Genomic DNA, 24,511 nt, shown 5'->3' on the forward strand with positions numbered 1-24,511 from the left:
CCTCTGGCAGCTTATTCCATAACCATACCACCCTTTAGGTCACCCTTAAGGTCTCTTTTATATCTTTCCCCTCTCATCCTAAACCTATGCCCTCAAGTTCTGGACTCTCTGACCCCAGGGAAAAGTCATTGTCTATTCATCCTATCCATGCCCCTCATAATTTTTGTAAACCTCTATAAAGTCACCCCTCAGCCTCCGCGCTCCAAGGAAAACAGCCTCAGCCTGTTCAGCCTCTCCGTATAGCTCAAATCCTCTAACCTTGGCCACATCTTTGTAAATCCTTTCTGAACCTTTTCAAGTTTCACATCTTTCCGATAGGAAGAAGACCAGAATTGCAAGCAATATTCCAACAGTGGCCTAACCAATGTCCTGTACAGCCATAACATGACCTCCCAACTCCTGTACTCAATACTCTGACCAATAAAGGAAAGCATACCAAATGCCTTCTTCCCTATCCCATCTACTTGCGACTCCACTTTCAAGGAGCTATGAACCTGCATTCCAAGGTCTCTTTGTTCAGCAACACTCCCTAGGACCTTACCATTAAGTGTAGAAGTCCTGCTAAGATTTGCTTTCCCAAAATGCAGCACCTCGCATTTATCTGAATTAAACTCCATCTGCCACTTCTCAGCCCATTGGCCCATCTGATCAAGATCCTGTTGTAATCTGAGGTAACCTTCGCTGTCCACTACATCTTCAATTTTGGTGTCATCTGCAACTACTATACCTCCTATGCTTGCATCCAAATCATTTATGTAAATGATAAAAAGCAGAGGGCCCAGCACCGATCCTTGTGGCACTCCACTGGTCACAGGCCTCCAGTCTGAAAAACAACCCTCCACCACCACCCTCTGTCTTTTACCTTTGAGCCAGTTCTATATCCAAATGGCTAGTTCTCCCTGTACTCTGTGAGATCTAACCATGCTAACCAGTCTCCCATGGGGAATCTTGTCGATCACCTTACTGGAGTTCATATAGATCACATCTATCACTCTGCCCTCATCAATCCTCTTTGTTACTTCTTCAAGTCCCTCAGCCTTTCCTTGTAAGACCTTCCCTCCACACCAGGCAACATCCTAGAAAATCTTCTCTGAACCCTTTCCAAAGCTTTCACATCCTTCCTATAATATGGTGACCAGAACTGTACGTAATACTCCACATGTAGCCGCACCAGAGTTTTGTACAGCTGCAGCATGATCTCATGGTTCTGAAACTCAATCCCTCTACCAATAAAAGCAAATACACCTATGCCTTCTTAACAATGCTATCAACCTGGGTGGCAACTTTTAAGGATCTACGTACCTGGACACAGAGATCTCTCTGCTCATCTACATAGCAAGAATCTTACCATTAGCCCAGTACTCTTTATTCCTGTTGATCCTTCCAAAGTGAATCACCTCGCACTTTTCTGCATTAAACTCCATTTGCCACCTCTCAGCCCAACTCTGCAGCTTATCTATGTCTCTCTGTAACCTACAACATCCTTTGGCACTATCCACAACTCTCGTGTCCTTGGTGTCCTCCGGATATTTACTAACCCATCCTTCTATGCCCTCATCCAGGTCATTTATAAAATTAACTAACAACAGTGGCCCCAAAACAGTTCCTTGCGGTACCCCACTAGCAACTGAACACCAGGATGAATATTTCCCATCAACCGCCACCCTCTGTTTTCTTTCAGCTAGCCAACTTCTGATCCAAACTGCTAAATCACCCTCAATCCTGTGCCTCCGTATTTTGTGCAATAACCTACCATGGGGAAACTTAGTGTTTTCCAGAAAATAAAGATCTTTCTATTGTAATGGAGTAAATGTGACAGTCTTCCTATTTACAGACAATATGATATCTCTATGATTAAGCATCACAGCCTTTTGTATAAGTAACTCAAACCCACTTGGTGTCTGAGGCACTGAGTCCTTCCTAGAAGGTAGGCTTTCCATCCAGTGCCTCTGATGGGAAGAGGGCTTGCTGGAAAAGCAATGCTCAGTGGGATCGGCTCACTGGTGCTTGGCTACCTACAGTAGGCTGCTCTCTCAGGAGTGAAGGGGTTGTTTCTGGCCAGATGGGACTGTGCCCATGATCTTACATTAAGGAAGCTCACAGCTTGCTGCTCTTGTCAAATCCACTCCCATTATGTAAGCAGGTGGATCCAGCCCAAGCAAAAGGGGCATCTCTGGCTGAACCCAATTCAGTACCTACTATATAAAGAAAGCTTGAGAATGAGACTGCTAAATAATAAATTGTTCAAAGTTTGGGAGAAGATTTGTAGCTCGGGTGCTCGTTGTTGTGTTTCTGTTCGCCGAGCTGGGAATTTGTCTTGCAAATGTTTCGTCCCCTGTCTAGGTGACATCCTCAGTGCTTGGGAGCCTCCTGTGAAGCGCTTCTGTGCTGTTTCTTCCAGCATTTATAGTGGCATAATAAATTGTTTTCTGCTGTGGCTGCATGAGATAGGAGCTGTTTTGAAACTGCCCAACTATTTCATGCTGAATTCTAATGGTGTGAGACAAAGGATAATTTCAACCCATCCCATCAGATCTTAGTAGATGAGCTTTAAGATTAGAAAAGAGTTTGGTAGGGAAGATGCTTCTATTTGTTAGCAAGACCAGAAATAGTGACCACAAATGAAGACTGTCATTAATAAATCATAATCTGAGGAATTCAGAGAAACGTCTTCATCAAAAGGACCTTGGAATGTGGAATAGATATAGCAAATGAGATAAATAGCATTTGTCTATTTAAGGGAAGTGTGATAAGGGGAAGGAAAGAGAAGGATATGCTGTTAGAGTGAAAATAAGTAGATGGGAAGTTCATGTGGAGCAAAAACACTGACATGGACTTCTTGGAATGAATAGCCTGTTTCTGTGCTGTAAATACTTTGTGACATTGTGATTGGAAATAGATTCAGATGAAGGGGGTGAAGGTCTGTCAACTCAGTACATCATCAGTCCTCTAGTTTTAAATGTGCCTTTTAATATTAGTTTCTCTCAGGTAGGGGTGGCCAGTGAAGCTATCTAACTTGTTCCATGACTAGCACCTCAGACCAGTCTGCATAATGATTATTGTAACCATTATGCTGGGTGTCCAGTACAGTCCTCAGGCAGTTAATTAACAGCAACCTTTCATTCATTTAGAGTCTTTTTAATATATGAAAAGTCTGTTCATTATTGCACTGGATTCATGTGGGCTGGCATGTTGAGTATCCACCACATGTTGGCTCCGTCATCACTCAGTTGGGCTACTCATGACCTGATTTTGTGACATTCACTTGCCAAAATGAACTGTTTCTGAAGAGTCTGAGTCTGTGGTGGGCAGTCAAAGGAATCTGGCAAAGATGCTCTGAAGAGGCAGAGTAGGAGGAAAATAAAACATAGGATCAGGAAATCCTGAGCTAATAACTCATTCTAAACTCAGTATTCGGCTGTATCCTCTTCTTCTGGGCTCTAATTAGTCTCAGCAGATTCCTACTTCTGCTGAGACTGATCACAGCACATAATAGAACATAGAACATGACAGCACAGTATAGGCCCTTCAGTCCTCAATGTTGTGCCAACCTTTTATCCTACTCTAAGATCAAACTAACCTACATACCCTACATTTGACTATAATCCATGTGTCTATCCAAGAGTCGCTTAATAAGAGAGGATACAGCCGATGACTGAGTTTGGGATGAATTACCAAATACTGCAGAAGATGAACAGGGCCATCTTTATTTCAAATTACTAAGAAAAAACAACACTGAGCCACCTGAAGAAAGATCAAGACAGATGACCAAAAAAACCCTGATTTTAGGCAGATTTTAAGGATCATCTTTTAAGGGAGAGAGATTTATGGAAGAAATTTCAGAACTCAGCTGGTGGAAACAACAGAGAAATAGTTGCGGCACAGTGGCTCAGTGGTTAGCACGGCTGCCTCACAGCACCAGTGTACCAGGTTTAATTCCAGCCTCGGGTGACTGTCTGTGTGGAGTTTGCACATTCTCCCTGTGTCTGGGAGGGTTTCCTCCGGGTGCTCCGGTTTCCTCCCACAGTCCAAGGATGTGCAGATCAGGTGAATTGGTCGTGCTAAATTGCCCCATAGTGTTGGGTCATTTAGTCAGAGGGAAATGGGTCAGGGTGGGTTACTCTTCGGAGGGTAGGTGTGGACTGGTTGGGCCGAAGGGCCTGTTTCCACACTGTAGGGAGTCTAATCTAATCTAATCTAATCTAATCTAAAACTATTGAAATCAGGGTTGTTCAGAATGCCAGAGTAGAAGGATCACCAAAATCTCAGAGTTTGCAGATGATGCATCAATAGGTGAGAAGGTGACTACTGAGGAAAATACAAAAAGTGTGCAGAACGGTACAGGGAGATTAGGTGAGAGGACAAAAACCTAACAGGTCAACTATAATGTGGAAAAATGTGAGGTTTTGCTCTTGGCAGGAAGAAGAGGAGATGAATATCATTTAAATGGAGAAAGACTGTAGAAAGCTATGGAGTAAAGGGATTTGGGTGTCCTCATCCATGAATCACAAACAGCTAGCATCCAAGTTCACTGGGTGGTAGGCAAGGCAAATGGAATGTTGGCCTTTATTTCAAAGGAATGGAGTATAAATCTAGGGAGGCTCTGTTAAAACTAAATGCGGCATTAGACAGAACACAACTAGAATACTGTGGAAAAAATTTGGACCCCTTATCGAAGGAAAAAAAAACTGGCATTGGAGGCAGTCCAGAGAATGTTCACTAGGCTCTTCCAGATATGGAGAGGTTGTCTAATGGGAGACATTAAGTACGTTGGGCTTGTATTCTTTGGAAATTAAATGAATGTCAGGCAACCTTATTGAAACACACAAGATTCTTAGGAGACTTAACAGGGTAGGTGAGAAATATTGCCTCCCTTGAGGGAGAGGTCCATGACCAGAGGGCATAATCTGAGAATTAAGGATCACAAATTTAAGACAGAAATGAGGAGGGGAATTTGTTCTGTCAATGGGTAGTCAATGTGTAGAATTCTTTACTGCAGAGGGCTGTCAGCTGGGTCATTAAGTATATTAAAGGTTATGATCTTTAATCATTAAGAGAACCGAGGTCTACAGGGAAAAGGCAGAAAAATGGGAGTGGAGGATTATCAAATCAGCCGTGATCTCATTGAAGGTGGAGCAGACATAATGGGCTGAATGGCCTACTTCTGCGCAAACGCCTTATGGTTGAAAGAGCTAGAATACTTTTTCAGAGATGAGGGGAGGAAAGGCCACTGATAAGTGAGAAAATTTGAAATGGTTCCTGTGGAGGGTCAGTGAGCACAGGGGTGAAGGGAGAACAGGACCTGGTGCAAGTTAAGAGACGCGCAGCAGGGTTCTGGATGAAATCAGCAAGATATTTGAACCTAGGTTCCGATTATTAACAAAATTGCTTTAACATGCTGGATGTTGGAAAAAGCTGATGAGTCATATGGCCTCCAAGGCCTGTCACTTTAAATAGACTGTAGCAGCAAGGAGCCTGAGAGGCAGAGCCTGGTTGGAGTCAAGAGAGGCTAGGATTCAACTTGGTTGATATTCCTACAGGGATGATAGGGGGTGGGGAGTGGGGGAAGCACTGAAATGCCTGCCATCTGTGCAATGATGCTGTTACATTACCTCATTAGATAGCCTGAGGCTGATGCAGCCCCATCTGTGTTCATGCATGTTGTATCTGGGACTCTCTTTCTTTCTTTCACTGTGCAGTGTACTCTTGGGGACGTGGCACTGCAGGAGGAGGGGCATATTAATGGTTTGTTGGGCATGCCAGTAACATGCCACAGAAAACGCAGGGCTGACACAGAAGAAATCAGCCTTCACTGAGTCAACAATCCCTCTTTGCTTGTAATGGATTCTGAACCACTGGGAATTTGGCAGAGGTTGGTGAGGAGTGAGGTGCAGAGCAATCAAAGAGACTAGTCTTAAATAGGGAATGGCTGCCCCCTACCCCCCTCCCACTTGCGTGGATTAATTGAAAACGGCTGCAATAAACAGGAGTCACATTCTTCTTTTTAATACACAGTTTATTCCCCTCAGGGCTGAGGCCTTGAACTGATTGAAATATGGTTCCTGATATTTTACATCTCCAGAGCTTCTGTACAGTGAGTCTAAAAAAAAACACTCATTCCACAGACCCACTTCCAGTTTAATTCTGGGTTTTACAATTAACTCATAAGGATATTCACTTCATTTGCTCTGTGGCTAAAACGAGCAACAGGGGTCTAGATTTTCCAGCTCCCCCTTCCCTGACAGGAATGAGCTGAAAGAGGTATGGGTACGGATGTTCACACAGGATGATTCCACCGCAGGCCATTCGTCTGGAAATAGCAGTGGGAGGCAGCTAACCTCCTTGCCCTCGGTATCCGGTTAATGCCAGGCTGACTTGGGGTCAGAGGCTGATTTTGGAATTTCCAAAGCCTTCCAAGAGTCAGGAACCAGACCGGAATCTCCCTGGCAAAACCAAAAGACTGGCAGCCCAAATAGGCTTAAGCCCGATCACCCATCCTGGTGATAGGGCTTTTGCAGGAGTACCACCCCAGAGAGACAGACACACACACACACTCTCTCGCTCTCTCTCTCTCTTCATTGGTGCTTCCTACTGGCCTTCCAGCATCATGAGAATCACCCAACATCATTATACAGCTATCATCTGTCTCTTTTTGGGGGAAATGATTGTTTCCCATGTGATGCTGGCTGATGACCCCATTGTTCCCAGCAATGGAGCACCAATCCATACATGAAAATTGTGCCCCAGAACCCAAACTGTCATCTAGCTCCTACTTCCCAATCTGGATTTTGGCAATACTTGTGGAAGACACCGTCAACGTCCTATGTCAGTCTTCAATGTAGCTCAGTTGCACAGTGGCTGTGCAAAGAGGAGGTGAATAATTCATCAGATTAGGTAGCCATGAAATGCTTGCTGAAATTGGTGAAATGGGTTAAAATCACCAAAAATTACAGGAATGGAGTCTGTGATAGGAAGCTGCGGAGCTAGGGTAAGCATGTTCTCAGATACCTTGAACCATTTCCCCATCACCTCATGAAGAGGAGGAGGTCAGAATAATGCAGAAATGTATCCTGGTAACTCTGAAGTGGAAAGTGGAGAGGGGGTTCTTCTTCCTGAACCAGCTTTGAAACAGTTCTTCACACAGATCTGCAGATGAATGGACTAGAAACATTATTAACAGTCATTAATATGAAGTAAGTGTGAGACAACGTGTTACCAGCCAGGAGTTGCTGGAGGAGTGAGAAAGTTTAGGAATTAAGTGAGGGAACGGTAGAGGATATATTAGGTTTTGTGCCCTTGTCCCAGGTTAGTCAGTTAGCACTGAAGTATACATGTATCTCTTTAACACATCCACTGCTAGTTCACATGAAAGAACAGGGCCTAATTCTGACTGGAAAGTAGTGTGGGAGAGGGAAAGTGGAAGGAGGGTTGAGAGAGGGAATGACCAGAAGGAGGGATGAGAGGGAGAGAGTGACTGGAAGGAAGGGTGTGTGAGAGAGAGAGGAGGAGGACTAGAAGGAAGGGTAACAGAGAGGGAGACTGGATGGAGGAGAGAGAGAGAGGGAGGGAGACTATAAGGAGGGATAGGTGACTGCAAAAAGGGGAGAAAAGGGTGGTGGGGTGAAAACAGTTTCAAACCTGTCAGCAAAGGAGCACTTAGTTACTTGGAAATTAGGAAAGCTTGAAGTCACTTGAGGAGTAACTGACTTGCAAACGAATGTGGTAACTCAGGCTTAAGGTTGCGTATGTTTAGGAACTGCATGGGGAAAAAATGCAGTAGTTGCTATTGGAATGAACATTGCAACTACTTTGTAACTATTTTAATCTAAGATTTGCAATATAGTAAGGATTATAATTGCCTGATTAAAATATTCCAACTTTGTGAAAATATGATGAAAATGTCTTAATTGTGACCATCCATCTGGGGCTGTGGCTTTTTGTGCAGAAGTGTATGTCAGTTATTTTGGAGACAAAATATGTTAACATATACATGTTGTCTTATGCCAATTTAAATACTGTGGTGCCTAGGAAACCAATGCTTGGGTTGTGGTTATAAATGTAATAGATATTTGGAAATTATTGAGGATGGTGTTGAATTATTCTTATTCTGCTTTGTTTACTTATGGAGTGTTTGGACTCACAAACACACAAAATATTAACAAAGAAGTCAGTAAGAACGAAAAACACCAGTTCCCCGAAAATTAACAATTAGCCTTCGAGATGAGCCATTTTAAAAAAAAAGTGCCCTGCCCACAGATAAATGGGGGAGTGATATTTGAGAGAATGGGAAGCTGGGGAAAGGTGATGAGTGGAGGGACCAGTTATGATCTACTGTTACATTCAGTAATGTATCAGTGAGATGGGAGGGATGACAGCAGCATGCAGAATTGTAGTGAATAGGGTTATACCCACGGCCAGTCATGGAGTATAGCTAATTGTAGATGGATGGGCCGTATACTCCATTTGTGAGGGTGGGTGGAAATGTACAACATTGGTTCCAATCTAAGTACAAGGCAAAAACTGTGAGCAGGACAATGGAACATGCCCTCAACTATTCTTTTTTAAGTGACCCAAGACGTTCTTGTGTGAGACTGATTAGGACCTATCATGGCAACAATACATGGAATCCAAGGGAAATTGGTTTAAGGGATGATTAAAAGATAAACAGAGACATTGGCCCAACATACTTGGAGCAAAATGGCTTCCACTTGCCGCTGTAAATTGCTGCGAAACCCACCTAGCCTGTTCTGACTGGCAAGGCAAGCAGTCGACACAAGTTTGAAATGAATATGCTTACCCAAGCCCATCCAATCCTTAAGTCAGACTGAGGGACTCCTCCACTGAGGCACTCTTGTTTATCCAACAGCGAATGACAAAAGTGGCTGTCTGTGTTCCTTTAATGGCATTACCTTGCAAATCTGGTGACTTCTGGCAAGGCTTCACTTGACAAGGGGTTGCAGTTGGGAGAATAGGGGTGCAGAAGGTCAAAATGATAAATTTGCTGCTTTGTTGACCTATCCTAACTACCCTTACCCCATCTCCAATTCACAGAGATGGTCAGCAAAATTGTGTGTAAATGTTCTGAGTCCAGTCCATTAGGATTTATAGGGGATCTGTGCATCTTGAGTCATTGGGTTCTGATAGAGAAAGTCCAGCTTTTAGCAATAACAAACTTCTAGAATGAATTTGCCAAACTTAAGGCTCTGGTTTCCAAAGACTAAAAAGAAATAAAGAATGTAGGGATTACAGAAGCTCAGCACAGCAGGCTGCCAATATGTGATTTTGACCAGTTTATTAGATTTGGTCTGATTGATCGAGGTAAATCTGTTGACTAGGACATAGAATTTCACAAAGGCAAAAACTAATAGGAAACCAATAATCAGAACTCTTTTTGATGCTGTACAACTTTCCCTTCCCTCAATCTTGTTCAAGAAAAGCACTGAGTACTTTATAGCCAATTGCCAGGATGAAATTATTTCTACTCTCTCTGATGATTCCTTCAGTGATTTCACAGCTCAACTTGAGGGTACAGGTCAGGGACATTGGAAAAAAGCACAGATTAGGGGTGTTGCTTGGTACACATGGTAAGTCTGTGTGCTGAACGTTTTTATCTCCTTATGTCTCACTGCTGGGGACTGAGTTATGGTGCAAACTGTTCCCAGAGATTGGGAGTTTGTACAGGAAATGTAGAGTTCCGCCTGAATTACTGCGTGAGCTGATGCTGTCTGCTTATTCATTTTAACCCTCTTCCCACTTCCACCTCTCCTTTCACTTTTGCCTCTCTCGCCCTTCAATTTCCCTTTCCCCTCCATTCTCCCTTTATTCCACCCTCTTCCCTTTCAATCTTCTGTCCTCCTCTCCCAACAGCCTTCTTTTGCCTTACTTTCCTTAACCTTCCTGCTATATCCTCTTCCTCCCTGTTCCCTCCCTTTCAGTAGCCCTGTTCCATTTGAACCTTATATCCCTTCCTTCCTTTCATTCCCTCCTCCCTTGACTCCATTCACTTCTCCCTGTTTCTCCATCTTCCTCCCTCTGACTTTCTCCTTCTCTTTGTCTTTGCCGTTCCTCCCTTTCTCTGTCCCCATCACAGCTGAATCCACCCTCCCCTATTCCCCTTTCTGCATTCCCATGTTCTCCATTTGCCCTGTCCTTTCCCCTCCCTATTTCCTCCCTAGTTCCACCTCACCGCCTTCTCCTACCTCCCACTCCACCCCACCCTCTCTCATTGTTACCTCTTCCCTCCCTTGATGATGCTTCTCACTCTCTTTCCACTGTATACCCAAAGCCCTGTTCAAGCCTCATACAGTTTTTATTTCCTGAGACTTTTACAGTGACTTGGCATGTCAGGGGTTAAAGCCGCTATATTTAGCAGTTGGAATAGTTTGAGAATGAAATCAGTGGGATTGCACGTAAAAGGCAGGAAGGAGGCGGATCCAGATTAGATCACACATTCCCAGCCCTTTCCTGCAGCAAATCAGCTCTGGGAATCAGCAGCGTGTGTACATTCCAATTTCAACGGCTACTGAGAAAGAGAGAGACAGAAGCCCCCAGTGCTGAGCTGAGACAATACAGAGGCAAAGCAGAGAGAGAAAGAAAGAGAGAGAGAGTAACAGCACAGCATATCTACCCACATCAAGTCCAGGGCTTTGTGTGTGGGATCTTTCACAGGCTGCTGAGGCCAGCTTTTCTCCACTTTCAGTGGGTTATTGCTTTTTTTTTCTTTCCAATTTTCCATTTGCTTCCCCCCCCCCACCTTCCTCTCTTCGTTACTCCAGATGACGTGGACCAGCACTAGCAGCAGTGGTTACTGCAGTCAGGAAGAAGATTCAGAGTTTGAACAGTTCTTCACTGCCAGGACCTCCTTCATCAAGAAACCCAGGAAGTACAAGGTGAGTTAGACAGGGCTCAGGCAAGGGCTGAGGAAGAGAGAAAGGCTCAACGGGTGTTTTGGGTGGGCGGGGGGGCAGATTATTTCGGAGGGGGATGTTGAGAGACTTGAGGAGGGGGTTTACACTGAAGAGAGTTGGAGCTGGGTGGGGGGGGGTTGTGGAAAAGAGCGGGGTTGAGGGGTTGTGAAAAAGAGAGTCTGGGTGAGTTGTGGGGAAGAGAGTTGGGGTAGGGGTGTGGGGAAAAGAGTTTGGGTGGGGGTTTGTGGGGAAGAGTCGGGGCAGGAGAATGGTGGGGAAGAATCGGGGCGGGAGAGTGTTGGTGGGGAAGAATCGGGGCGGGAGAGTGTTGTTGGGGAAGAATCGGGACGGGAGAGTGTTGTTGGGGAAGAATCGGGACGGGAGAGTGTTGTTGGGGAAGAATCGGGACGGGAGAGTGTTGTTGGGGAAGAATCGGGGCGGGAGAGTGTTGGTGGGGAAGAATCGGGGCGGGAGAGTGTTGGTGGGGAAGAATCGGGGCAGGAGAGTGTTGGTGGGGAAGAATCTGGTCGGGGGGCATTGTTTGTGGGGAAGAGAGTCGGGGTGGGGGGTGTTTGTGGGGAAGAGAGTCGGGGTGGGGGGTGTTTGTGGGGAAGAGAGTCGGGGTGGGGGGTGTTTGTGGGGAAGAGAGTCGGGGTGGGGGGTGTTTGTGGGGAAGAGAGTCGGGGTGGGGGGTGTTTGTGGGGAAGAGAGTCGGGGTGGGGGGTGTTTGTGGGGAAGAGAGTCGGGGTGGGGGGTGTTTGTGGGGAAGAGAGTCGGGGTGGGGGGTGTTTGTGGGGAAGAGAGTCGGGGTGGGGGGTGTTTGTGGGGAAGAGAGTCGGGGTGGGGGGTGTTTGTGGGGAAGAGAGTCGGGGTGGGGGGTGTTTGTGGGGAAGAGAGTCGGGGTGGGGGGTGTTTGTGGGGAAGAGAGTCGGGGTGGGGGGTGTTTGTGGGGAAGAGAGTCGGGGTGGGGGGTGTTTGTGGGGAAGAGAGTCGGGGTGGGGGGTGGTTGTGGGGAAGAGAGTCGGGGTGGGGGGTGGTTGTGGGGAAGAGAGTCGGGGTGGGGGGTGGTTGTGGGGAAGAGAGTCGGGGTGGGGGGTGGTTGTGGGGAAGAGAGTCGGGGTGGGGGGTGGTTGTGGGGAAGAGAGTCGGGGTGGGGGGTGGTTGTGGGGAAGAGAGTCGGGGTGGGGGGTGTTCGTGGGGAAGAGAGCTGGGGCGAGGGGGTTAGTGGGGAGAGTTGGAGATGTGGAGGGGAATGGCGATGTGAGATTGGGGTGAAGGATGAAAAGGAAAGTTGGAGGAGTCTGAAGGGGCATTCGGGAAGAGGATGTCTGAAGGGGAAGGGATTAAGGAAAAGAGAATATTGAAGGGTGAAGTAAGACAAAGGAGAGGGAGTGGAAGTATAACAGAGTGGATAGCTTTGGGAAGGTTGGGTGAAAGGCGGTCAGGGCATGGAGAGGTATGGGTGGTCAGAGGGAGTGTTTCATCCCATGTTCTTGTGACTGTGAGCAGCCAGGATGTGAAGAAACCTTGCCTCAGGAAAGACAGTTGGGGGCAGGTGCAGTGGTAAAATGAAATTGTTTCAGAATATATAACTGGAGAGATTGACATGCCCTGACCCTTGACCCCTCTCTAGTGCTTTGGAGATTATCCCAGAAAAAGGCTGCTGACTTCCCTGGCTTTAGGTGAATTACCCAGTGGTCTTCCTCAGATTCATTGTGAGATCCAAGTTGTCTCACGATGCCTGTGCCCCTTCCCCCATCCACATAACCGTAGGGTAAATTGTCTCTGCATTTAGCATTTTGTTTTCTCAAAATGTGGCAAAAATTTCAAAAATCAAATGAGAGTTCTCACATAGTATTCTCTCGGCCAACTTACTAGGGATTGAGAAAGTAAGTTACTCAGTAACCTCTCTGACCTACGACACACTGTCCTCACAGACAGTGCTACTCAAGGCTTTTGTTTCAAGATAAATTGCAGGGAGGTCCAGGAACAATGCAGTGGGAGTTGAGGCCTTATTACATATAGGTTTTGTTGCTTAACACTGGCTCCAGTTCTCCCTTTCATCTTTATCCCTGACCTCTCCAATCATGTAGGACAATTGACCCTTTGGTACTGCTCCAAGACCTTGTCCATGTAGTTACATTTGTAGAATAGAAATATTAGGGACAGCCAACTGCAGGTGATCACAATCAAAAAGAATACTGTCCTCAACCCAAACCAATAACTTGCATTTATAAAGCATCCCCAATTTAATAAACCATCCTAAGGTGCTTCACATTTTGAGGGACAGCCAGTGTTACACAATGCAGGGCAGAAGATAACTGAGCAGTAGAAGGTTGAAGCAAGACGTAGAGTGAGCAGTAGCTAGTCTCAGAGAGAAACCGAGCCAATGGCAGAGACAGGAAGTTACAAAGGTTTGGTAGTTTTGGGTGATTTACTGGGTAAGTACATTTCCTGGCAGTCACTCCACTGTGCAGCTGAGCTACATTCTGTTTTTAGCTGATACTTTACAATGTGAATAAGCAAAGTAGGAAGCCAGGGTGATTTATTTACTTGGTCTCTCAGAAGAGCAAGAGCACTGCAGCTATGGATAGTGGGAGCTAGTGAGATGAGCTAGCATTGCAGAGGGCAGCACTGAAGCCTGGGACTTTCTGATCCACGTGGTTCACTGAGGCATCAGGTCATGGCGGACCTGAGGCAAGTTCTTGCACTGAACTCATGTACTCAACCTCCATCGTGTTGTACTGTCACCATGGAGGAGGAAGAAGAGATTTAAAATGTATATCATCCTCTATCTAGGGTGTATTTGACATACTGAATATGTCAAAACGTCATGATAATGGTGAAGAAGCCTTGTGACAGATTAAACTGCGATGGATGTTACGTGTATGACAAAAAGTGGTGTATGTCCCCCCGCACTCCGCTTTCGCTAGCTCTCTCAACAAAAAAAGTCCTCTTATTGTGCATGACATGCTTTCTCTTGCGTTATTAGCCCTTCAGTAAAGCTAAACACACTGTCATTATAGTAATGGTCCAGGGAAAGACCACTGGGACAAGTAGGTCCATCTGAAATGTTTAGTTCTTTTTCTTGAGCAACCTCTTCCTGTTTCTATTTTGGCCACAACCCAGTTCAGTTACAGTTCAGTTTGAGAAGTAGGGCGGACAGGATGAACAGGATTGTTGAACGTTACGCAAAGTATGAGATGCCAGGCAACATGGAGGGTGTTCCACGTGGACTGCCCAACCCCACACCCCCCACTCTCCTTTCTCAGCTTGGAATGCAATGACCTAATGCTTCGCAGTTGTATGAAGGAAGTCAAAAATGTGCTCCGGGGGCTGACTGAACACAGGCAGTCAGCAGATAAGTCAGTAAGTGTGGGAAGCTTCCTGACTGATTCACAGAAACACACAATTCCGTGCTATAGGAATTGATGTGCTTTCTTGTTAATAAACTTTTGGCTTACTTCCTTTCTCTTCTGACCGTCTTTTTTTTTGTTATTCATTTGTGGGATGTGGTTATTGCTTCCCTCTTGATTGTAAATTGAGATCTCGCAGGGTAGTATTAATTGTAAATGGAGGTCTGGCATATCGTATTAATTATGTACTGTAATTATGTTGACGGATTGTGAACCTTCCTCACGTGTAGCATTCAAAGAGTCTCGATTTCTTTCTTGTGTAACACTTGAGTTATGGATTTTTCACATCTAGCATCAATGGCCTCTCTCATACACATAATGGTGTTCTGGTCTCTTTCCAATCATAGCAGTTCTGACCATTTGCACCTCTAAATCTGATACATTTCCTGCCTCTCTAGCAATCTGGTGCTGAGTCCAGGTGGCTTCTCTTCACATCAGCCTAGACTGAAGGCTAACACACAGTTCCACCATGAAGGATATCATTTTGAGCTTGATCCTGTATTGTGTACATCCATACAAAGACCCACAGGGGTCCTAGATACCAGCCACGAGAGAGAAACTCTCCAGAAGTCCATTGCACGTGGGATCGCTGTTTGGGAGGAATTTTGACCTGATTAGAAGAGATGTACAATGAGCAGCTGATCCACTACTGCCCTTTTTACACCGTCACCCAAAATCAGAAATACTCCCTTTTGTGCAGAAAAAGAGACTTCCAAGTCAGTTTCAAAACTGAAAGTACTTGTCAGATCATTTAGAGTCTAAAGAGGACATTCAGGTTAGCATTCCAAGGGTAACCATCACATTCCTCCAAGTTAAGGCCATGAGTTAAATTAAAAATAATTTGTAAAGCTGAAAAAGGCAAACCTCTGAACAATGAAATACTTAGAAGAGAACTGGAACAGCTACTGATTTCAGAATGTTGCTTTTATTTTTCCTTTAGTTTCTTGGAAAGAATGAATCAGATGAACTTTCCTTCATGGGTTGTCAAATTCTCTCCTTTGGGAGGTTACATGGTATAAATGCAATGCATGAACCTGAAACATACACTGGACTCAGTGCTGCTAAATCCTTGTGGATAATCAAATACTTGAACCTATTCTCTAAGCTGACAATTCACTCCAATGCTGAGAGAGTGGTACATTGTCAGAGGCAATGTAAAACAATGCCTGTTCAGATAGACAAAATGCATTTTTTTTTAAGTGTAGGGAAATCTAACGTCCTGACCATTAATCATTCCCTGACAATTACTAGTACAAAACCAGATTAACCCAATATTCAAACTGTTGCCGGTTGCAGATAATCAAAGATGTGTTCTGCATTTATCCATTAAGCAATAGTGACCACATTTGGAAAATGTAAGTCCATAAGAAAGAACAGGAGTAGGCCATTTTGAGTCTGTTCTGCCATTCAGTAGAATCATAGCTGGTATAACATTCTTTATATACACTTTCCTGCCATTTCCCCGTAACCCTTGATTCCCCTACTGACCAAAAATCTATCTCTGCCTTAAATGTATAGAAAGGACTCTGTCCCATAGCTATCCTTGCTAACTCTCAACCCTCTTAGATAGGAAATTCCTCTTCACCTCAGTCTTAAATTGGTACCTGTTTATTTTGAGACTGCCTTCTGGTCCTAAACTCTCCTATGAGGGGAAACATCCTCTCAGCGTTTACCCTGTCAAGCTTCTTAAGACTCCTATATGTTTCAACGAGGCCACCTCTCATTCTTCTAAACTCCATTGAGTTAAGTCCCAATCTGTTTAGTCCTTGCTCATAAGACATACCCTCCATACCTGGAATCATCCTAGTGAATCTTCTCTGAAATGCCTCCAATTAAATTATAGCTTTCCTTAAATAAAGGATCTAAAACTGCTCACAGTACTCCCAGGTGTGGTCTCACCCATGTCTATACAGTTGCAGTAAAACGTCCCAACTCTTATACTCCAAACCCCTTGAAATAAGGGCGAACATTCCATTAGCCTTCCTGATTACCTGCTGCACCTGTGCAAACTTTGTCTCATGTGCAACTATCTCCAATATGTAGCTTTCTACCATTTTCTCCATTTAAATAATAATCTGTTCTTTTGTTCTCCCTACCAAAATTATATTCCATTTGCTAACTTTTTGCCCACTTAATCTCTCTGTAAAGTGTCTCTATCCCTCTTCTAATTGTCCTTTTTAGCTACTTTTGTGTTGTCTGCAATTTTGGCTACAGTACATTAACAGTAATTTGCTACAAAATGTTTAACAATGTGTTGAAGATGTGAAAGGTGTCATGTAGTTTTTTTTAAGCTTTTGAAATTAACATATTTAAGAACAGGAGTAGGCCTTCAGCACCCACCACCCAGTCCATTTAATCCTGTGCTCTACATATCAGGAAGGATATATTGGCTGTGAATTATTATAATTGTCAAAATTTGATTGGTAGATTCATTTTTACAAACCAATTTATTGTTTTGTTGGACTTCAACTACTCTCCATTTGTCCTCCTAATGATCTTCACCTTTCATAAGTATAGTCTTGGCAGATCTTTGCTCAATAAAGGAGACATTGAATTAAGAAAGAATGGATGGAGAAAAAATACAGATCAGCTGTGATCTAACTGAAAGACAGTACAGACTCGAAAGGCTCAATGACCTTCACATGTTCCAATATTTTTGCCATTTATTTAGGATGTAGCTGATTTGTACCTCAGCTGCATATACCATTATTCAAGAGCTTTGAAAAATATAAAGCAAATAGCAGCCTTCAAATCTGGATTATCAGTGGGATCATAAATAATACCCATACAGTTCATTCTCTGAAGTTTAACCAGACTTGAAGTTAACCATGAAACATTCTCCTGTTCCCCTGCCTAGGCCTGCTAAGGCTATGGCAACTTTAGCATTTAATGATTAATGACATCAGAAAATTTCAAATTGATTTAACAAATGCTGCTGGTATTAACATCATGCTCTCTCCGTCACACCCATCTCCCTGACCCGTGTTCTCTTTAAAAACATGTTCTAGTCTAGACTTTATATTTGAAGGAGTAGCTGTACATAAACAAGAGAGGAGGTAATTTTTCTCACCATATTTGGTGCAATAGCTGTCTATAATTGGTGCAGGAGATTTATCTAGGCAGGAGAATCAGGTGGAAGCAGTCCTGTTTCTACAAACATGCTTCTTTAAAGTGTTGGAAATCTGCCTGTTCCAACTGAGTTTACTCTTATATATCAAAGTAGAAGGTAATCTTCAGCTGTGTAACACCAGGATGACTAATGACTAAATGGAAATTTACTCTATAATCATTTGGCTCAGACTAAACCAAAGGCCAGAAATTCCTATGCCAAGAGCAATATATCATTTAAGCATGACTTGCTGCAGATTTGTGTTGTGCTGCATTCTGATACAGTCCAGTGCCATATGTTCGTATGCTCTAATTTGAGATGGTGGGGCGTGAGATGGACTTCTACGCTTCCTAAAATAGGTATTTCCATGATGGAATAATTAATAGGCAGACCCGAGGACCTGCATGGCTTTCTCTTGTTCTGGGGCATTTTGTTCATCAGTTGTCCTTTGTGGTCTGTCTTTTGCCCTGCGGCAGCACGAGCGATGGAAGAGATCATTTGGCCCGTCCCAGTGGAAGAAGTAGGTTCATTATGCCGAGTGAATGTTAGAATGAGAGTGAAAATACGGCAGAATCTATAACAGTACTTATTACTGTGTTATGGGTGATTTCTATGTCTTGGCTTCCTGCTCAGTGACTAATTTACTTTTTGTTGGATATAGTTCTTCGGGCTAAAGTGATCAGAGGATATGGGGTGAAAGTGGGAACAGAATCCTCTTACAAGGATGTCTACCTTGAAGAAGTTCTCCCTCCTTTCTCTACTGAACTGGATGATCAGTCATGGTCATATTTAATGACGGAGGAGAGCTGAAGGGTCGAATGGCCGACTCGTACTCCTATTTCCCATGTCCATGTTCCAGAAATGCATTCGACTGAATCCAAAATATAATAACAAAAGGTAGCTGCTTCTGGACCGTCAACCTGACTCAATATTTTATGCTTTTTGTTTTGTTGGTTGAATGTGGGCCTTAGTGGCTTGGTCAGAAATTATTGCCCTAATTGCCTGGTGGGGCAGTTAAGAGTAAGGCAGTGCTACCCACATCGCAATGGGTCTGGAGTCACATGTAGGCCAAACCATTTAAAAACAGCAAATTTCCTTTCTAAAGAACACTAGTGAACCAGATGTGGTTTTACAACATGGTCATCATTAGACTAGTTTTTAGTTCCAGATTTTTTTACTGCAATTGCATTTCACCATTTGCCATGGTGAGATTTGAACCCACATTCCCAGAACATTAGCCTGAGGTTCTAAATTGCTGTCCAACGACATTGTTGCTATCCCACCCATTCCCGTGATCTGACCCCTTGAATGTCCCTGATTTTTGTTGCACTTTCACCTACTGCAGTTTCTTTAACTGGCGAGGGCTCAAATTCTGCAGCCACGAATTTACAGATTAGCTGGATTATACCATTTGGCCCGACTCCACCATTGAATAAGATCACAGCTGTTGTGTTTGCAATTTCACATTACCATCTATGATCAATAGCCTCTGATTCCCTTGCTTACTAAGAATCTATAGTATATAACTATACCATATTCAATGACCTCATCTTTTTCAGATGTTCTTTAAATCTTGTCTCTTGTCACATAATCTGCTGTCTATTTTTTTTAAACCGAGGCAGTGCCCTAAACTGAGGAGATTCTAAATCTCCTGCTTATATATTATTTTTCTTTTTTTTTCAAACCGCCACACTACCGCCTAACTGCTTACATTTTCCCCACCACCCATGTTGTGTGCGCGCAGGTCTGAGACACAGTGAAAGACAACAGGTGTACAAATTTTTATTCAATTTCCACCACCAGGAAGAAAGGAAATACCAGGGTGGCTAGTGACAAGCAGTGCCCTTCTTGGAGGGCCAGAGGGCACTGCTGCATGATCAAACAGTGAAGGGGAGGGATCTGATGTCTACATGGATCGCTATCAGATTTTGTTTCATAATCATCTTATGAAGTACTTTTGGATGGATTACTACATTGGCAGTGCTAAATAGTGCAAGTTGTTGGTTAAAGGCAACCTCTCTGAGCCTCTGTCTGAACAGCTGTGCCAGGGAATAGTTACACTACAAACAGCAGACCAACTGCTGGGAAATGGAATTAGAATAGTTAGGTTGTTTTTGACTGGTGCAAACTTGATGGGCCAAAGCGTCTTTTTTCTGTGCTATAGACCTTTGACTGGATGGCTGTGCAATTTCAGAAATGTAGGTTTGGTAAGCCTCTGTACTAAGATTTCATTATTCCAGTGCCATAAATCACAGAAACATTCAGATGCTGTGTTCTGTAAGGGTAATGAAAGGAGGGCTATAAAACCACATGATGTATGTATTAGATGAACAGGACATAGCTTTTCCTGTCATTGAAGGTTCCTCTGAGAGATGTTTGACACATCCTGAAGACATTGATAGAAACCTTCAAGAGCCCCTTTTCGTTCCTGAACCCCTCACCAGATATTGAGCGCATGCAGTTTAAATCTGGCTTTTCTACAACATTAACAAAGCGACCAGAAAGTAGCTAAACTGTCTTCCTGTTCCACATTGTCCTGTTGTTAGTCTGTGAACCATGTGGATGATCCGGTGACGCAGCCTCTACTGATGCCACTGCCATGAGTTAGTATCTCTTGGGCGCAAATCAGTGGAGTCTTTATGAAAGGGCTTGTCACGCCTTCTCTGTCTTCACATTCCTCCCCTCCACCTCCAAGCCTCCTATAAGCCTGATACTGTGATAGTGGTCATTGGAGAGGACTATGTGCAAATCACTCTGTGACATTCTAAGACAGAAGAGGCTTTAGAATTCACTCCTCAAGCCTCTTTGACTTTCCACCTCTCTCTCTTCTCCTTTAAGATTTAACTATTTGACCAAGCTTCTGGTTGGAGAAAGTGAAGACTGCAGATATTGGAGACCAGAGTTGAAAAATGTGCTGGAAAAACACAGCAGGCCAGGCAGCATCCGAGGAGCAGGAGAATCAACATTTCGGGCATAAGCCCTTCTTCAGGAATGAGCCTCATTCCTGAAGAAGGGCTTATGCCCGAAACGTTAATTCTCCAGCTCCTCGGATGCTGCCTGGCCTGCTGTGTTTTTCTAGCACCACATTTTTCAAGCTTCTGGTTGCACACCCTCATGTCTTGTACTTTGGCTCAGGTTGGTGTTTGTCTGATGACAATGCTGTGAAGGATCTTGGAATGTTTTATCATGTTAAAGATGCTATATAAATGCAAGTTTTTGTTGACAATAGACATACAAAGTAAAACAAACATCTTTCAGTAAATATTGAATTTAGATAGAAAACGCTTACCAAAGTGCATGTTAAAAGTGAGGAAAAAGAAAGCTCCCTGCAGGGTATTATGTGATCTGGTGCACAACCATAGAACACACTGGCCCAGCGTCAATCCCCTGTCTCTGTTGAATGAACTGATTTCAGTAAAATGTGATAGAATTTGCTGATGCTCCTGCTTCTAATCACCATATAGTGGTGGGTTCAGGTTATGGACAGGATCAGCCTTTGCTTTAGAATCACTCAAGGCTTTTCAGACTACTTTCAGGGTGGCACGGTGGCACAGTGGTTAGCACTGCTGCCTCGCAGCGCCAGAGACCTGGGTTCAATTCCTGCCTCAGGCGACTCTCTGTGTGGAGTTTGCACATTCTCCCCGTGTCTGCGTGGGTTTCCTCTGGGTGCTCCGGTTTCCTCCCACAGTCCAAAGATGTGCAGGTCAGGTGAATTGGCCATGCTAAATTGCCCGTAGTGTTAGGTAAGGGGCAAATGTAGGGGTATGGGTGGGTTGCGCTTCAGCGGGTCAGTGTGTACTTGTTGGGCCGAAGGGCCTGTTTCCACACTGTAATGTAATGTAATCTAATCTAATCTTCTGATCGTCTCATTCTTGGAATTGGCCACCTGAGCAAAGTGCCCGAGTTTATACTGGCAAAGACTTTGAACCAATAGGATCAAGTAGCAGTTGGAGAAAATTGGTATTGTAAAGTGGAAAATAAAGAAACATCTGACCCTCACCAGCTGTGTGTGTCTGCTACCATTCAACATCCCAAGACAAACTCTTAGAAGCTCTGTGGGTCATTGCTAAGGGTACTTATCAACATTTTTGTTGCTTTGCAGGATGAGTGCGTTGATTGGAAGAAGCAAGTTCTTTCACGAGATGAAATTGAACCCAAGATTCGAGAGTACAACTCTCAGATCAATAATGATCTCTTGATGACGCTGGTGAGTAGCAGACCCAAATGGTGGAGGGTTATGGTAATGGACCCTCTCATTAACATCTTATCATAAAATGGATTTAGTCAGAAAGTTTTGAAAAACCCAATATCATCAGGGCAAAGTAGCCTATTTGGTAGCCTATTCACTACCATAACAATTCACTCCACCAGTGTGGCAGCAACCAGGAATGCAATAGTGAGGTAACCAGTTGGCTTTTATACTCAGTGTGGTTAGGACCTGAAATGCACTGCCTGAAAATCTGGAAACAGGCCCTTTGGCCCAACAAGTCCACACTGACCCTCCAAAGAGTAACCTACTCAGACCCATTCCTCTATCCTATACTTACTCCTGACTAACACACCTAATCTACACATCCCTGAAAACTATGGGCAATTTAGCATGGCCAATTCACCTGACCTATGGGTGGACTGTCAGAGGAAACCGGAGCACCCGGAGGGAACCCATGTAGACTCTGGGAGAATGTGCAAACTCCACACAGACAGTCGCCCGAGGTTGGAATCAAACCTGGGCTCCTGGCGCTGTGAAGCAGTAGTGTGAACCACTGTGCCACCATGCTTTCCCAGCAACTCTTCCCCAACCCCTATCCTCCTATTTAGCTCTCAGCCCCTTTCCCCCAACATCCCCCCCCCCCCCCCCACCCCCAACTTCTACTGCTCCTTGGATGCTGCTTGACCTGCTGTGCTTTTCCAGCACCACACTTTTCGATTCTGATTTATTATTGTCACATATACCTCAGTACAGTGAAAGGCTTTGTTTTGCATGCAGTACAGGCAGATCATACCATACAAAATTCATAGGGTCATAGAACAAGGCAAGGAATACAATGTTATGACTGCAGAGAAGGTGCACAAAAGGCAAGACCAACGTTAGACTTGAAACTTCTGAGGTCCATTCAGAAGTCTAATAACAGTGTGGAAAGAGCTGTTCTTGAGCCTGTTGATACGTGTACTTAAGCTTTTGTATCTTCTGCCTGACGGAAGTGGTTGGAAGAGATTGTAACCAGGATGGGAGGGGTCTTTGATGTTGGTTGCCTTTCCGAGGCAGGAAGAAGTGGTAGATGGAGTCAATGAATGAAAGGTTGGCTTGCGTGATGGACTGGGCTGTGTTTACAACTCTCTGTAGTTGGAATAGCACTATGGATGTCGCTACTGTCTCCCCACTGTTATTATGGACTGCAACCCATTACTGCTTTCTGAAGGGTAATTAAGGTTGGGTAATAAATGCAAGTTTTCTTAATGATGTTGATATCCTCGATAACATTTTTAAGATTGAATAAATACAATGCTATATGTTACCTATTACCATATTTTGACAGAATATCTGTTTCAAGGCTGGTTGATCAGCATACAAACTTTCTGTTGACTGTTGCATGACTGAGAGTCGTGAAATAAATATAGGAAATCAGATGCTGCATTACTGTATACATGAGCTAGACGTCCCTTACTTTGCCCACCTTGAATAATTCTTTTTCACTATTTGAGCATACTTTGTTTAATCAATAAATATATCTCTTGCGATTGTTAACAAGATCAGGAGGGATTGCTCACCTCTATTTGCTAGGAACTGCCATTCCCCAAGTCTAGGATAGTGCCCCCAAGTCCCCCCACCCTCATTGCACAGCCTCAGGATTTCTTGATTTGGAGATGCCGGTGTTGGACTGCAAAGGAACGACACTCCGAAAGCTAGTGTGCTTCCAATTAAACCTGTTGGACTATAACCTGCTATTGTGTGATTTTTAACTCAGGATTTCTTGGCATTCTCTCTGTCAACACAGTTGGGATTTCCCCTGTAGAAATCATGGGTTGGGAATCAGTTATTCCTGGTTTCATGACTTTTTTTCGATGGATCCATTGCTTGTGTGCAGCAGGAACGTCCATAAAAAGCAGCTACATTACATGTCAAGCAGCCAGTGAATGCCTTTGAGTTAAATGGGCCTACCTTTGCCAATGTAAATGTGTTCACAATGACTGCAGAATACCAACTCTCACTTGTCTCTTCCCCATCTCCACAGAACAGTGACGGAACGTACACCGGGTTCATTAAGGTTCAGCTGAAGTTGGTGAGACCTATCTCCGTGTCTGCAAACATGAAGCCTCAATCAATCTACGATGCCAAGAAAGCAATGGGACCGCCCCGCGCGCAGCCAATAAAACGGCGCACATCCTTCTACCTCCCGAAAGACACAGTGAAGCATTTGCACATCAGCAGTCACACGAAGGCCAGTGAGGTGATCAAAGCACTGCTCAACAAATTCATGGTGGTGGACAATCCCCGCAAGTTTGCTTTGTTTGAACGGGTTGAGAAAGATGACCAAGGTAAATCCAATGCAAAAAGGCACTGCTGCTCTTGGGTCAAAAAGAAAGAGCTTGCGTTTATATTAAACTTAACTCAAGATGGCACAAAGTATTTTGCACCCTACAAAGCATAAATTGTAGTCATGGTTATGTAGTCATCCTACACATTAGTGTAGGATACGTGGCAGTGTATTTATGGCCAGCAAGCTGCCAGAAACAGCAACACGACAATGACCATTACACCCATTTGATGTTGATTTGGGGGATTAAAATTTAGCAAGGGCACTTGGGAGAATTCTCCTGCTGTTTTTCAAATCATGATATGGATTATTTTGCATCTGCCAAGAAGGCAGGTTGATCACATTTTGACACCTCAACCAAATGTCCACACCTCCAACAGAACAGCTGTCCCTCGATACAAAATTAGAGGACCTATTGAGATCAGGGCTCATGTTGTGGGAGTGGGAGTCTTCTTCAGACCCAAAAAGAAAGACTGCTGCCCACTTAAGGCACAGCTAATCCTCAGTCCTGGCCTAACAAAGAGAATAAGTTTTGAAAGGCTG

At 44.1% G+C, this 24,511-nt stretch overlaps 1 protein-coding gene across 2 annotated transcripts in view; it reads left to right on the top strand.

The window, feature by feature from the left end:
• Positions 1-24,511, top strand: part of rassf1 (Ras association domain family member 1) — an 86,777-nt gene that overhangs the window by 55,958 nt on the left and 6,308 nt on the right. Inside the window, exons 3-5 of one of the 2 annotated variants that reach the window (XM_072582672.1) lie at positions 10,776-10,889; positions 21,535-21,639; positions 23,666-23,969. In XM_072582672.1, coding sequence (XP_072438773.1) covers positions 10,776-10,889; positions 21,535-21,639; positions 23,666-23,969 — 523 coding nt within the window. The remainder of the gene's footprint in view (positions 1-10,775; positions 10,890-21,534; positions 21,640-23,665; positions 23,970-24,511) is intronic. The other variant, XM_072582673.1, reaches the window with a different exon arrangement.

Source organism: Chiloscyllium punctatum, chromosome 12 (assembly GCF_047496795.1).
Source record: "Chiloscyllium punctatum isolate Juve2018m chromosome 12, sChiPun1.3, whole genome shotgun sequence".
NCBI lineage: Eukaryota > Metazoa > Chordata > Chondrichthyes > Orectolobiformes > Hemiscylliidae > Chiloscyllium > Chiloscyllium punctatum.